The sequence below is a fragment of the Rhinopithecus bieti genome, unplaced genomic scaffold (assembly GCF_001698545.2).
Source record: "Rhinopithecus bieti isolate Rb0 unplaced genomic scaffold, ASM169854v2 scaffold_1014, whole genome shotgun sequence".
In the NCBI taxonomy this organism is placed as follows: Eukaryota; Metazoa; Chordata; class Mammalia; order Primates; family Cercopithecidae; genus Rhinopithecus; species Rhinopithecus bieti.
Window position 1 is genome coordinate 6050393 of NW_016803499.1, and position 15346 is coordinate 6065738.

A 15346-nucleotide genomic window follows, 5' to 3' on the forward strand; every position below is an offset into this window, starting at 1 on the left:
GGTCACTGCAGGGGGGCGGTCACTGTGGGGGGGGCCTGTCACTGTGGGGGGGGCCGGTCACTGCGGGGGGTCGGTCACTGCAGTGGCCTGGCCAATCACTGAGGGGCCTGGTAGGGCCTGGCAGGCCTGGGTAGGGCAGTGCCCTCAGGCTGTGCCCGCAGCGGGATGCTTGGTTGAGGCATGGATCTGAGCCCCGCTCCCCACTGCCTGAGAGGGAGACTTGGCCTGAGGAGAGCATGGGCGCTGGGTCTGTGGGTTCCATAGCATCTTCCCATCCCCTTCCTGGGCGCTTTTTGGGAATTCGTCCCTTGTTCTCCCATTTTGGCCCCCAGGGGCCTGTTGATGGCAGCACTGCACACCTGCCCAGGAGGGGCAGGGCACCCCTGAGAAGATGGAGAGCTCTGCCCACTGGGGCTGCTTCCTGAGGGGCATGGACCTGGACAGGGCCGGGCAGAGCCTCCCCTGAGCCTGAGCCTCTCCAGGGCCGGTGCTGTAGGCTCTTCTGTTTTGCCTTCTTTTCTGAAACAAGCCACCAGCTAGCCCAGCGCTGGTGAGGTTTGGGACTGATATGGCGCCTGCTCAGCATGCTGTGGCCTCTCTCTTTGCAGGTGAGCCCACCTCCCTCACCTCCCTTTCTCTCCATACTCTGCCTGGGTCCCCATGGCCCGGCCAACCACTGTCCCCTCTCTCTCACTGGTGCCAGCGCCCCTAGTTGTGGAATGGGGCGTTCTCTGGTGGAAACGTCTGCTCACCATCCCCCGGCACTTGCCCCATTGTTCTTTTGGTCAGGGCTTCCAGGCTTTTGAGATCCCCTTTGCAGAAGCTGAGGAACATGAGAGACCCCTCCCCTGAGAGCAGACATATGCCCCCGACACAGTTTTATGGATGGTGGCAGAGGTCACCCAGGCTAAGAACCCTGGGGATGTCCTCCCACTCAGGGTCTGGGCGACCACCTTTGCCTTCGTGCTGGTGCCCTGAGGACCCAGAGTACCTGATGGTGAGTCTAGCCACTGACCAGGCAGCTCCCCCAAGAGTCCTGAGGCCCTGGTGAAATGCCAGCCCCCGCAGGCAGCATTGTGCCCGCCTGGGTGGTCCACAGGCTGAGGCAGGTTGGGTCTGGGGCCTTCCAACCCTGGGGCCCCATTCAGGGTGACACCAGGAGCATGGGTGTCCGTGGAATAGACAGAGACCCACACATGCTGGCAGGAGGGCAGCAACAATGCTGGCATGCCAGGGGAAGCTGGTCAAGAGGGGCGTGGAAAGAGCTGGGAAGCCCTGCTGGCCCCTAAACACAGGAGAGCGCATGGGGCCTCCAGCCCTACAGGGACGGGACGCTGGCGGCTCCCCGTGACCCTCCTGCCTGCCCTGGAGGCTGCAAGGCCTGATGGGCGATGGCCAGGGAGCTGCCTCCTCCTCCTCTCTTTTCTCCTCCTCCTCCTCTTCTTTCTGCTCCCTCCACCCTCCTCCTCTTTCTTCTCTTCACCTTTCCTCTTTTCTCTTTCTTCCTCCTTCCCCCTCCTCCATCTCCTCATCCCTTGTCCTCCCACCTCCTCCCTCTTCTTTCCTTGTCCCCTCCCTCCTTTTCCTCCCCCTCCATCCCCTCCTCCCCTCCCTCTCCCTTTTTCTTCCCCTTCCCTCTCCCTCTTTCTCCCTCCTTCTTCTCTTCCCTCCTCCTTCTTTGTCCTCCTCCTCCTTGCTGGCTGAGGGCCACCATCCCCATCTGGAAGCTATCACTCAGTGCTGCCTCCCAGGCTTGAGGCCCTGAGCCAGCTCAGGAGACCAGCATTTTCCAGAAACCTTTTCATTCCTCAGGAGAAACAGCATCCACGGCCTCTCTCTCTCTCTCTCTCTCTCTCTCTCTCTCTCTCTCTCTCTCCCCCCCCCACCCCACCAACCCCCTGCGCAGAGAGGATCTTGGGCGGTGGATGGGCCCGTGCAGACCTCCCCGAGGCCTTCACCATCAGAGGCTGCTGGGTGGTCAGGTCTGCCCTGGCCATTTTCTTTCTCCTCATTCTAAATGGAAATAAATACATACATACATAAGCGAATTGAATGTGCTTCCTTGGGCAGCGCTGCCAGCTCTGCTCTCTCAGCCCAGCAAGCTCTTTCATTTCCTGTGCGAGAGGCCAGCTAGGGGAGAGGCCGGAGGGGTGGGGGCAGGCAGGAAAGGGCTTTGTGGGGTGCATCCAGGCACCCAGCCCATTGGAAAAAATCTTTCCACTCCCTGCTCCCTATCCCTAGCCCCTTCACCTGTGCTTGTGCATGCAGACACACACACAGATGTGCCAGATGCAACACCCTTACACCACACCCATATGGCAACAGGGGCAGGTGAAGACCGGTAACAGATACTTGCACACACGCACACACAGAGGCACCTGCACATGCACACACTCATGCACATGCACACACACACACTCATGCACACACACATGCACATGCACACACATGTGTATTTGCACACGCATGCACATAAGTTCACCTTCATGCACACACATGCATGCAGCTCAAGGGGGTGGATCTCGCAGCTCACTGCTGTGGCCATGCTGAGCTCATCATCCAGGCCGGGTCTAAGTACACTGGGGCTTGGGGGGTGCGCTGGAGCCCACCCAGCTCGGACTGGAGTGTCCTCAGGACCCCAGCCCAGTGCAGGCATCCAGCTGGGGGCCTCCCAGGCTGCTCTACAAGCCTGAACCACATATCAAGTCACCCTGGCCTTGAGTCTGGCTGGGGACACAGAACCTGAGCCCAGGTGCTTGCTGACCGCCTTGGCCACAGATCAGGGTGCTAGGCTGGTTTGTGCATGGGGGCAAGGTGGGGTGGAAAAGGCTGGTGACCGGGACAGGACCCCGTGGCCCAGCTGGCTTCTGCATATGTGGCCTCAAGCCCAGCACTACGGCGCCCCCTGGTGGATGGTGCTGCAGCCCCAGCGCCAGTTCTTTCTGGGCCTCCAGCTCAGACCTGGACCCCTTGGCCTGGCCCTGTTACCAGACTTTCCTTCCATCCAGGTGGCCCTTTGCAGGCCACACACCCTCTTGAGGGGCAGACTACTTGCCTTGTGATCTCCCCACTGGGGCTTCCCACCTGGCCCTGAAGCCAGATAGCACAGGCTGGGGTTGTCCCTGCCCACGCTCCTGTGTCCCGGAGCAGGAATCCTGGCTAGTGCTGGAGCTGCTGGGTCCTTCTCTGCTCCCCATGGGCCCACCCAGGGCTGGTTGGCCCCGCAGCTGCTCCAGGAGGTGACTCTATTCCTATCCTTGGAGACATTTATAAACCAGAGTCATTAAACAAGCATTTGCTGAACTTGAAGGCTGAGCTGAAAACCTTGCCGGCCCTGGGGACCCAGGAGGCTGTGCCCTCAGGGACTTCCAGAGTGGTCCAGCTTCACAGGCCAGACAGGGGAGCAAAGCCCCCAGCACAAGCTCCTCACAGCTGGAATAGGGAGACGGGAGGCTAGAGGGACAGGTGGGAGCCCAGGGCGCCAGGGAGGAGCTGCTTTAGCTGTGGTGAGAGAGAAGGGCTGTGGGCCTGGCAGGGGCAGGACGGGCGTGGGGAGGCTGCTGCCAGGTGGGGTCTGCGATGACCATCGAGGGCTGGCAAGGACCAAGACAGAAGCCCATGGGGAGGAGTAGGAATGGGGGCGAGAAGGGGCCACTGCTATGGGGTGGGGTGGAGGGGCCTATGGGAACTCAGGGCTGGGAAGACACCCCCAGCAGCTCAGGAAAACCCAGGCTGGAGAGCTCAAGAGGCATTTCCCTTGGCTGGCCCGGCCTCCTCCAAACAGGAAACGGGATGCTCCCAGTGCCCTCCCAGAGTTTGCTGGGCAATCGAATCAGACCCTCCCAGGGACTTTGGAAACGGCTCCCAGGGTGAGGAGCGCCGTCTCTCTCTTTCAGGGCTCCTATAGGAACCCTTGGTGGGCGTGTGGATGACAAGGTGAGGTAGGGCCTGGTGGAGGAGCCTTGGCTACCCAGGTGGGGGGTCTCGGCTGGCCAGCATCCCTGGGGCCTCTGTTTCTGCCTAGTCACTCAGGTGTGGGGGTGGCGCACAGGCCTGCCAGCTCTTCACTCCTTCCCGATTCTTTTCTGGGGACATGGGCATCTGTGAACACAATGAACTCACCCCCGCCATGAGGCCCTGGGCCTCCCTCACGGTGGCTGCAGCGCTCAGCACGGCTCCCAGAGTCAGGAGGCCCACCAGGCTCAACCCCGCAGAGAAGGCTGGTTGGGAGGAGAGAGAAGGAGGGTTAGGGGTGCCCAGGACAGTCCTGAGTGCACACAGCCTGGGTCTGAAATCTGACTTGGGAGTCAGGGGCCGTGCGGGACTTCTGAGGGGCTCTGAGTGGGCGCCGTCTCTCCATCAGACAGAGCCCTGAGGGAAGGAGGAGGGAGGCAGGACTTGTCCAGCCTGGGGGACCGCCCCTCCTTGCCTCTTTTCCTCCCTGCCCTCCCTGCCTGTGGGGCTATCTTGGAAGCCACATGCTCCCCGCCATGCCCTAGTGACAAGTGGCCGGACTGGAGCTGTAATCTTATCAGTCCGGACCTGGACCTGGGCCCCAGGCGTCCTCCTCCAGGGAGGCCCTGGTCTTAGGAATTGGGGGAAAGCAGTGGGTTCTAAGGCAGCAGCCTTGATCTCCTGGGCCTCATTTTCCCCATATCTGCCCACTGGGCTGCAGCCCTCCTGGGCCCCCTGAGCTCCTGCCTGAGAGTCCCCTGCAGGTCCGGTTCCGGCATCCCCTCATTAAAGGGATCTTCCTCAGCCTTACCCCCAAGTGGCCCCAGCAGACCCTGGCTCTCACTCCCGCTCTCTGGATGTTGGATAAGTCGCTGCTGAGTCTCTGCAGGGAGGCGTCTGGCTAGAGCAGCCCCACCTCTCCCCACCCACGTCCCAGGTCCTGAGTGGAACATCAGCCATGTGGTGTCCTCATGGACCTGCTGAGCCCGGCCCCAGGCCACTCCCAGGTGGTGCCTGCCTGGGATTGAGCCCTGACTGCACCGAGCCAGGTCCTGACCCTGCCCAACATATACCCACACTGTGCCCACGCTCCTGTGGGGCATGAGAGCCAGGCAGGAACATCGACTGTCACCCAGACCCGAGGCTCTGTCCAGGGGAGCTAGGACTCCAGGGCAGCCCCTGCCTGCCCCGACCACCTCTGGCTCCTGCCCAGGGCCTAGCACCACTCGGACTGCGAGATGTCCAGCTGGGCTCGGCTCCTACCAGCCGCCCTTGCACCCAAAGCCCCTCCCGATGCGGCCAGGCCTGGATCTCGCTTACCCCATTGGTGCACAGCCTGGTACGGGTTCTTCTCCAGGGACGCTCGGCGGATGACAGCAAAGTGGGCCCCGAAGTAGGTGAGAGTCACCATGGTGGCCACAGAGAGGCCCAGCAGCTGTGGATAGGACAGACTCAGAGTGTGGGACATGGGACTGCTGCAGGACGGGGGAGCTTGGCCCCAGGGGACAGGGCTGGGGCTCTCTCCAGCTTCCTGGTCCCATGACAGACAGGCTCAGCTGCAGGGATTCCCAGTGTTTCTGTGGAGTGGTCTCAGGTGGCCTTCACTGCAGACGCCCCAGCACACTCACAGGCACTCACACATGGTAGACGCATACACACACAGCCCAGCTTCCCCAGACACCCAGGACCTCTGACCGTTCTGTCTACGGAGTAGGAGTGAGCCCCACCCGTGTGCCAGCACCCTCCTGGGCAGGAAGGGGAGAAGATCCCTGGAGCCCGGCAACCAGTGCTCCTCCACCCCAGCTCACCCCAGGCCTCAGCCCCACTCAGGCCTCCTCCGGGCTCTGTGCTGCCTGCCCCTCAGGAGGAGAGACGGGGCTGCCCATGGCGGTCACTGCCTGTGACTGTCTGCCACCAGGAGCCCCAGACACATGTCTATAAGGGCAGGACAGGGACAGTAGGGCTGGTGTGTGTGTGAGAGGAGGGGTAATCCCCATGCTGAGGCCCTGCCACCCCTCACCCCTGCTCACCCCCACCCGCCACCCACTCCTGCCCGACCTGCCTGTTACCAAGATAAAGAAGCAGGTGACCAGCATCTGGCATTTGGCAACCCTGACTCGACTCCAAGGCCCCATGACGGCTCCTCTCCTCTCTTCTCCTCTTCTCCCCTCCCCTCCCTTCCCCTCCCTGTGGTTTCCAGCTGGGCAGGGGCCTCAGACCGCAGCTCCCTGCCCAAGGGGTAGGCTGCATCCGCCTCTCTGTCTGTCTGTCAAGCTCGCCCTAGGACCGAGCTGCTGGGTGCCCCGGAAGAAGGGCAGGCAGGAAGGGGAGGGGCAGTGAGGTTGGCTCCCCGCCTCAACCTCACCCTGCTGCCCCCAGCCCAGCCCAAGACACCAGGGCGTTTGCCAACATCTGAGGCCCTTCNGGGACAGGGCTGGGGCTCTCTCCAGCTTCCTGGTCCCATGACAGACAGGCTCAGCTGCAGGGATTCCCAGTGTTTCTGTGGAGTGGTCTCAGGTGGCCTTCACTGCAGACGCCCCAGCACACTCACAGGCACTCACACATGGTAGACGCATACACACACAGCCCAGCTTCCCCAGACACCCAGGACCTCTGACCGTTCTGTCTACGGAGTAGGAGTGAGCCCCACCCGTGTGCCAGCACCCTCCTGGGCAGGAAGGGGAGAAGATCCCTGGAGCCCGGCAACCAGTGCTCCTCCACCCCAGCTCACCCCAGGCCTCAGCCCCACTCAGGCCTCCTCCGGGCTCTGTGCTGCCTGCCCCTCAGGAGGAGAGACGGGGCTGCCCATGGCGGTCACTGCCTGTGACTGTCTGCCACCAGGAGCCCCAGACACATGTCTATAAGGGCAGGACAGGGACAGTAGGGCTGGTGTGTGTGTGAGAGGAGGGGTAATCCCCATGCTGAGGCCCTGCCACCCCTCACCCCTGCTCACCCCACCCGCCACCCACTCCTGCCCGACCTGCCTGTTACCAAGATAAAGAAGCAGGTGACCAGCATCTGGCATTTGGCAACCCTGACTCGACTCCAAGGCCCCATGACGGCTCCTCTCCTCTCTTCTCCTCTTCTCCCCTCCCCTCCCTTCCCCTCCCTGTGGTTTCCAGCTGGGCAGGGGCCTCAGACCGCAGCTCCCTGCCCAAGGGGTAGGCTGCATCCGCCTCTCTGTCTGTCTGTCAAGCTCGCCCTAGGACCGAGCTGCTGGGTGCCCCGGAAGAAGGGCAGGCAGGAAGGGGAGGGGCAGTGAGGTTGGCTCCCCGCCTCAACCTCACCCTGCTGCCCCCAGCCCAGCCCAAGACACCAGGGCGTTTGCCAACATCTGAGGCCCTTCTTGGTGTGGTCACTGAGGACGGTGCTGAGAGGGGGAAGGTCATGGGCAGGGCTGGGTGTGGGATGCAGAGGAAACAGTGCCTGGGGAAGAGGAGGTGAGCTCCCCGTCCTGGGAGTGTGCAAGTGTGGACTGGGCCTTGGGGGCGTAATCCTTGGAGAAATTTGGAGATGGGGTCTCCTTGGAACATCGTTATTGAGGTATTCTTGGGAAACACCCTTTGAAATGTCCTGTGACAGCTTACGTTTTGAGGACATTGGTTTTTAATGCCTTCATGGGCGGCACTAATGGGTATTTTGTTGCAGAGCCTTCTTGGGGCCACGGGGGTAGGCTGGGGCCTCACTCACACCCACATGGGGCCTCCAGGGGGACGCTTTGTAAACCTCGAATTTGTAATTACACAAAGCCGTGTCATTACCCGTGGGTGGGGGCAGCGCTGCCGCCCCAATACAGGCAGGGTTTCCGTGGGCCTCTGGGGCAGGGTGGGCCTGAAGAGTGTGAAGATGCTCCGGGTGAGTCCACCGTTCAGGGACCACTCCCAGCCCTCCCAGGGGCACTAACGGGCGGCTCTGCTCACCCCTCGGTGCTGGAATTGCTCCTCCTACATTTGGTCAGGACCTCAGCGAGGGGGAGGGGACCCCCAAGACCTGCAGGCATGGCAACCCCAGCGTGGCTGTGGGAAGAGGGCCCAGCTGCTGCCCACTCAGGAGTGCTGCTGGAGGAACTGCTCAGGCCACCTCCTCCCTCCCTCTGCGGAGAAGCAGGGACAACCAGGACCCCTGTCCAGCCCAGCTCCCCCAGGCAGCACCTTCTGCAGCTCTGGCCCCCAGGAATTCCCACCCTGAGTCTGTGGGGGCTTGTGGAGACCTCAGATGCCTGGTACCCACAGTGTCACTTCAGCTGGAGGCCTAGGTGTGGCTCAGGCTGGGGCACAGGTATGGATCTAGGGGTAGCAGCAAGAGTGAAGGTACCAGGTCTAGGGGCTGGAGGCCCCTGGGCTGTGCAAGTGGCCAGCTCGTCCTCTCCAGGGAAGATGAGCTGCTCTTGGCTATGTCCGGCTCATCGCTGGAATTCTTTCTCCAACCTTGACCTCCCTGGAGCTGGTGAGGCAGGCCTGGAACACCACCCCCTTTGGGGTGCCTCTTCGCCAGGTCTGAAGAATTTTGGAGCAGGGCAGACCTGGGTTCTTGGCCTGTCCTGGTGGGCACCTTCTCACACCGGCGCTGTGCCCAGGTGGCCTCACTTGTCATCTCAAAGTGGCGTCAAACTCCCGGACAGGTGGACGGGAACCCTAGGCTGGCCCTCCAGAGACCAGGTCTGACCACAGCCCCCCTCCCTGTGCCCCACCAGCGGGGTCAGGGAGCCAGGGGAACTCCCACGCCTATTGCTGGGCCGCACCCTCCCACCCCGACACCCCCTCTGCAAGAGGAAGTGGCTTGTTGAGGGGAAGCCACTGTGAGGCTGCTGGCCACCCCACACCTCCCTGTCCACCCCACACACCCCTGCCCACCCCACATACCCCTGCCCACCCCACATACCCCTGCCCACCGCACACAGCCCTGCTCACCCACACACCCCTGCAAACCCCACACACGCCTGCCCACCCCCACAACCCTGCCACCACACACCCCTGCCCAAAACCCACACACCCCTGCCCCCTCCACACACCCCTGCCAAACCCCACAAGCCCTGCCGACCCCAGCCCCCAACACCTGCACCTACCCCACACAGCCCTGCCCACCCCACACAACCCCTGCCCACGTACACACCCCTGACCACTCCAACGCCCCTGCCCACCCTATACAGCAACTGCCCACTCCACCACCACCACCTGCCACCCCACCGCAGTCCTGCTCACCCCACACACCCCTGCAAACCCCACCAAAGCCCTGCCCACTCCACCACACCCCTGCCCACCCCACAAAGCCCTGCCCACTTCACACATCCCTGTCCCACCCCACATAGCCCTGCCCATCCCACACACCACTGCCACCCTCAACACCCTTGCCCACCCAACACCCCTGCCCACTTCACACACCCCTGTTCCACCCCACATAGGCCCTGCCCACCCCACACACTCTGCCCACCTCACAACCCTGTTCCACCCAACACCGCCCTGCCCACCCATACAAGCCCTGCCCACCTCACACATCCCTGTCCACCCCACACAGCCCTGCCCACTCCACACACCCCTGCCCTCCCTACACACCCCTGCCAACCCCACATGCCCCTGCCCACCCCACACAGCCCTGCCCACCTACTCTGGAGGTGGTGCCGGCCCCTGGGAGCCTGGAAGGCTCCTAGAGCGCAGGTTCAGCCCCAAGGAGCTGGCCCAGGAGGACAGCTGCCCCCACCCCTACCCCACCAAGGAGCCTGTTCTAAGGGCTAGGCCCCACTGCAAGCTGGCCTAGGGTCCCCTGGCTTTATTTCCAGGGAAGAGATGGGGCTTGGATGCCTGTGCAGGCGTGGACGCGTGTGCAGGTGTGGAGGCGTGTGCAGGCGTGGATGTGTATGCATGCATATGTGACGGTGTTTACCCGCCAGAGACTTCCTTTTTCCTCTCTCCTTCCTGTGAATTCCTGGGTCCCAGGTGCGCCTGCTCGCTCCACAATGTCCTTACCCACCAGGAGGCCCCTGGCTCAGGGATGCCACCTGCAGCTGCCCAGCCCTCCGCCCATGATGCCCTTGTTCCACCTACCACTGCCCATGAAACTGTGGATCACCCAGCTCTGCACTGGCTTGCCTGCTGCTGCTGTCTCAGTTTACCTGGGCAGTTGCCCCTGGTTATCCATCTGGGGTGGTACTTGGACTTAGAAGCAGGCCCCTCCTCTGGGAGGCTGTGTCCTCGGGCCAGGAGGTGGCAGCCTCTACCTTCCCGAGACAGGGACCCTTTTTTGTCCATCACAGGTGAGCAGCCGGGCTGTGGGGCCTGGAGCCTGGGGGCCCCTGTGCTGTCTGTGAGCGCGGCCCCTCCCATAGGGGAGGCACTCAAGAGCTTCCCACCTGTGTCACAGGGAATGGGGCCTGGAGCTTGAAGAGACCTGTGGGGGCCACGGGGGTGCCTGAATCTGGCTCCTCTCTGTCCTTTCCCTGATTCTGAAATTGTCCCTGCAGCACAGATGCACCCCGGGAGCTGCCTTTACAGCCTCTCCTGAGCCCAGGGAGGAGGAGGGCATCTCCCCTTCCGCATCACCCTAGGCCTGGGTCAGCCGGGCGGGTCCCAGGGGACCTCTGAACCCCCACTGCCTGGGCAGCCCCCTTCGCCTGGAGGCACTCTGGCCTGTCCCTTTAGAGCCAAGATCATACTCAAACCGGGTTCTGGGCTCTGGGCACTGCTCTGCTCCCAACCAAGGGAGGTTCTGGGGCATGGCAGCCAGAGTGATCTCTGCTTAGGGTGGTTTCTGGTGAGTTCTGATATCTCAAACCCCAGCATCAGGGCCAGGACAGATGAAAGAAGAGTGAGCTGGTCAGGGGTGCCCCAGTGGGGAGCTCGTTCACAACCTTTAAGGAGGGCAGGGCACAGCCCAGCAGGGGTGGCCACGAGGCCCTGGGCTTGTGGCTGAGATGGCAGCTGGCTCTGGCAGTGATTGGAACAGTCCAGTCCATGGCCTTCCCTCTCAGTGCCATGGGCTGCTGCCTCCACTGGCCAACTCCAGCGGGCATTGATGGGCACCCTGCTTCCCCCCCGCCCCTGGGAGCCTAGACTCTGCCCTCAGTGATGGCAGAGGGAACCCAGGGATGGCTGCCCCTTCAAAGACACAGCGGTCTCCCAGGGGAGTCTAAAGGGATCCCACACCTGTGTCACAGATGCCAGGGACAGACTGTAGGGGAGGCGTCTCCATCCACATCCACGCTGTGCCACCCACTAGTTTGTGGGGCCGGGCACCACCAAGCCTGCTGTCCTGCCTGGGCCACTCCAGCCTGGGCTGAGACTTGGCACCCCATGGGGGTGGAGGAGTGGGGCAGAGGCAGGAGATGCCCAGGGTAAGAACCAGATGCCTTCAGAGTGAACCCCTGGGCCTGGGCAGGACTGGGGGCAGGGGAAGACCCGCTGGCAGAAAAACGCACATCGGACTCTCCTCCTAATGGTCCCCACACTCCCTGTGCAGACAAGGTAGACTGCAGGGCAGAAGCTTCCAGCCTCATTCCTCGTGGTCAGCGTGCTTTCTTTAGCCCTTGATGAAGAGACTGTTTCATGACAAACGGGGCCAGTGAGCTCCCGACACCTTTAAAGCTGCAGTGTTGCCTCTCTCAGGAACCTAGAAGTGGACGCCCATCCCCATTCAGGGGATGCTCAAGGGTCAATGCCCAGGCCTGTTGCCAGGCTGCCCTCTCTCTGGGACAGGTGCAGGGACCCTTGGGAGGGGCACAATGTTGCAGAGGATCTTTAAGCAGAGTGAGGAATATGATGAGAGAAAGCTTTAGGAGGCAGGTTCATTCACTATGGACAGAATCGTGTTCTTGCAAAATTCATAGGTTGAAGCCCTGCCCCCCAATGAGATAGTGTTAGGAAGTGTATCTCTGGGAGGTAATTAGGGACAGATGAGGACATGAAGATCCCTGGTCCCATAGAATTAGTGCCCTTATACGAAGAGTCATTTAGGAGCTCCCTCTTCTCTCTCTCTCTCTCCTTACATGCACTGAAGGACAGCTGTATGAAGACACAGAGAGAAGGCGGACGTCTGCAAGCCAGGAAGAGAGCCCTCACCAAGACTGGAATCAGCAGCACCTTGATGTTGGGCTTTCAGTCTCCAGAACTGCAAGAAATAAGCACCTGCTGTTTACATGCCCAGCCCTCGGTGCTTCCTTATGGCAGTTGGAGCTAACTGAGACAGCTCGCAGCACTCATTCATTCATTCATTCATTCATTTACCTCACGTCTACTGAACAGCTCTGGGATGGCTCTGGGAAGCTGTGAGTCACACATATTGCCCCAGCAATGTGTGAAGTATGTTTAGAGACAGTGGGCAGCAGAGAGGGTAGATGCCTTGAGAGCCCCAGCAGGGCTGGCCAGAAACACAGGCTAGCTGGGGCTGAGGCTGGCATGGGGTGAACCTGGGAGCCTTGGGGGCAGAGGTGATAGATGTGAAGTGTTTAAAGGCAGTGAGACAAAGAAGGGAGATGGGTGGTGCCCCCATGCCAGGCTTTGCCAGCCTCCCAACACGTGAGTGTTCACCCGCCTGGATGAGACACCACCGTGGACTTGGGAGTGAAGGTGGTGAATTTGGGCGATGCTGGAGACCGTGCAGGTGGGAGGTGGGACGGGGCAAGAGGCCAGGGCCCAGGCAGGAACTGATAGCCTGCCAGTGATGCTCCCTGAGAAGCACCCTCAGTGGGTGGCTTGGGGTCTGCTGGGCTGCCCCCACACTGACACCCTGGCTGCAGGGCCCCCTGTGTCCCCAGTGATGGGTCTCGGGATGGCTGTGTGACCTACTCAGGGCCATCCCTGCAGCCCATGCTCTCTGGGTCACCAGTTGCCAGAAGTGTCCCCCCTGCCTTGGGCGGAGGTGAGGACCCCAGAGTGGGAGGGAAGGTGCAGTGGGGGCTCAGTCAACGCTGCTCAGCCTGAGAGTCCCTCACATGTAGGCTGCACCCTGGCATCAACCAGAGTGATCTCTGCTTAGGGTGGTTTCCGGTGAGTTCTGGTATCTCAAACACCAGCATCAGGGCCAGGGCAGACAAAAGAAGAATGAGCTGGTCAGGGGTGCCCTAGTGGGGAGCTCATTCACAACCTTTAAGGAGGGCAAGGCAGAGCCCAGCAGGGGTGGCCACAAGGCCCTGGGCTTGTGGCTGAGATGGCAACTGGCTCTGGCAGTGATTGGAACAATCCAGTCTATGGAACCCTGCGGCCTTGGCCGGAGGTTCATGGTGCCAAGGGAGCTGGAGCAATGGGTGGCCTCCCTTGCCCGGTGCCTGAGTGAAGGAGGACTGAGTGCCCCTGAAGAAGGACCTTGCCATACTCTCACAAATTTACATTATTCTTCTCTCCCCCAGTCTCCCCTCAGGGACCTGCAGCCATTTGCTGGGGTGGCTACTCTGTCCTCAGACTCAAGGGAATTATTGGACACTAACTCTACCCTGACATCCACTCCTGGGGACACAAACACCCATCAGATCTGGGGACACAAATCACCATCCTTGATACCTCTGAGTAAAGGCCACCAGAAGCTAGTTGCTTTCAACTGGCAAGGATAGGAATACACATGCACTGTCCTGCTCTGGGGTACATCAACTCTAGGTCATAATCTAGTCAACAGCTACCTTGACCAGCTTTCCCTTCCACAACCCTTCCCCTGGCTGGTTGCACTGATGATGGCAGCTGATCTTGCTGCAGAACTGGTCTGCAAACCTGGTGAGCAGAACTGGCAGTGACTCAAGGACAACTTGATAATATGGTGTGTGCTGGGGAGGGTGGGGAATGAATTCCATACAAATTGGGGCCCTGACCCTTTGATGAAATTGCTGGGGTTCCAGTGGTCTGGGGCATGCTGTGATCTATGTCTGACCCTTCCTTCTACCTCAAAGGAAGCACAGTGCCTCGTGGGTGTCTTTGGATCTTGGAGGCAGCTCGTATGTGATATCCCGACCCATGTAGGAATGACCTAAAATGCTGTCTGCTTTCTGTGAGTCCCAGAACAAGAGAAGGCTCTGCAGCAAGTGCATGTGGCCATGAAAGCTGCTGAGCAACTTAAGCCATAGGACCAACAGATCCCATGGCATTTCAGGTGTCTGTGGCAGATAAGGATGCTGTGTAGGGGCCATGATAGGCTCCTGCAGGTGAATCACAGACTGATGGCAGTCAAGCTCTGCCATCCTCTGTGGATAACTCTGTGGATTGCGTCCAGTCCTCCAGAGAGACTGGACAGGCCACCAAGTTGCCATGTGATTGGAACTGTACATCATGAGTGGGATATTGCTGGACCCAGCGAGCCATAGAGTCGGGCATGCATAACTATGTTCTGTCTTCAAGTGGAAGCAGCATGTACAACCCGGGGCTCAGGCAGGCCCTGAAGGCACAAGCAAGTTACATGTAAAAGTGGCTCCAACACCTGTGGTCCCTACTCCTGCCATTCTGCAGTCACTCTCTCAGCCAGCACCTGTGGCTTCATAGGAAGTTCCCTGCAGCCTGCTCATTGTGGAAGAGCAAGTCTGGTCCCAGCTTACAGATGCTTCTGCATGATACACACGGATGACCATGGAGCTCAGCCCCTCTGAGCAATGGTGGTGAAGGGAAGGGCTCCCAGTGAGCAGAACTCTGGGCAGGGCCCCTGGGCATTTTCATTTTGCCTGGAAAGAGAGGTCAGAGCTACAGGTTCCACCCACTCATGATCAGTTGCTCCTGGCTCAGCCAGATGGATGCTCAGGGACTTGGAAGGAACGCATTTGGGAAAACGGTGACAGGAAGTGTGGGGAAGTGTTGTGTGGTTAGAGCCCTCTGAAAGGGCGGAGTGTGAAGATCCTTGCAGCCCACGTGTCATTTGCCGAAGAGCAACCGCCTCAGCAGAGGAGAAGTTCACTGACCAGGTAGATAAGACGGCCCTTTCCTCGGCCGTCAGTCAGGCTCCTTCCCCAGCCACCGTTCATTGCCAGCGGGCTGGTGAAGACAGGGACTGTGGGAGCAGGGATGGAGGTCACACATAGGCTCGGCACAGGAGCTCCACTCACCAAGGCCCATCCACTAAGTGCCCGCCTGCCCCAGTGTTGCAGGGGATCTACCAGCTTCCAGGTGGAGTGGGTGATATGAGAGCTGCCGGCATGGAACTGGCACCGCTGTGCTTTCACCAGGGTAGAGGCTTGCTCTGCAGGTGGACTGGCCCTCCGTGCCCACAGTGCTTTTGCTGAAACCACCTGTGGACTCTGGAGCGCCTCAGTCAGCATTCTCACACTGCTGCTCAAGGAATTCGCCACAGTTAATGGAGTGGGGCAAAGGCCCCATGCTCGTGACCTTGAAGTTCTTCTGTGGTCCTCCTCTCCCCGAAGCAGCTCACAAACAGGACCGTGGAATGGCCTTCGGGAGACTCACATGGTGGCTGCTGAGTGGGGACGCTT

The 15346-nt window shown here is 60.7% G+C and overlaps 1 protein-coding gene across 27 annotated transcripts in view; it reads right to left on the reverse strand.

The window, feature by feature from the left end:
- The window catches only part of TSPAN32 (tetraspanin 32), an 18903-nt gene extending 11784 nt beyond the window's left edge, over positions 1–7119 (reverse strand). For 17 of the 27 annotated variants that reach the window (XR_001888293.1, XR_001888300.1, XR_001888294.1 and 14 more), the window contains exons 1-3: positions 6024–6236; positions 5275–5389; positions 4123–4220 (exon numbers count right to left, since the gene is read on the reverse strand). Coding sequence is in view for 20 of the 27 variants with exons in the window: in XM_017887621.1 (XP_017743110.1) it covers positions 4123–4220; positions 5275–5389; positions 6024–6089 (279 nt within the window). In the remaining 7 variants the exon portion in view is untranslated. Of the gene's footprint in view, positions 1–2035; positions 2400–4122; positions 4221–5274; positions 5390–5762; positions 5858–6016; positions 6237–6685; positions 6768–6945 lie in introns of those variants that run through there. The other 10 variants (XM_017887678.1, XM_017887631.1, XM_017887640.1 and 7 more) reach the window with 7 other exon arrangements.
- Positions 7120–15346: the final 8227 nt, after the last annotated feature.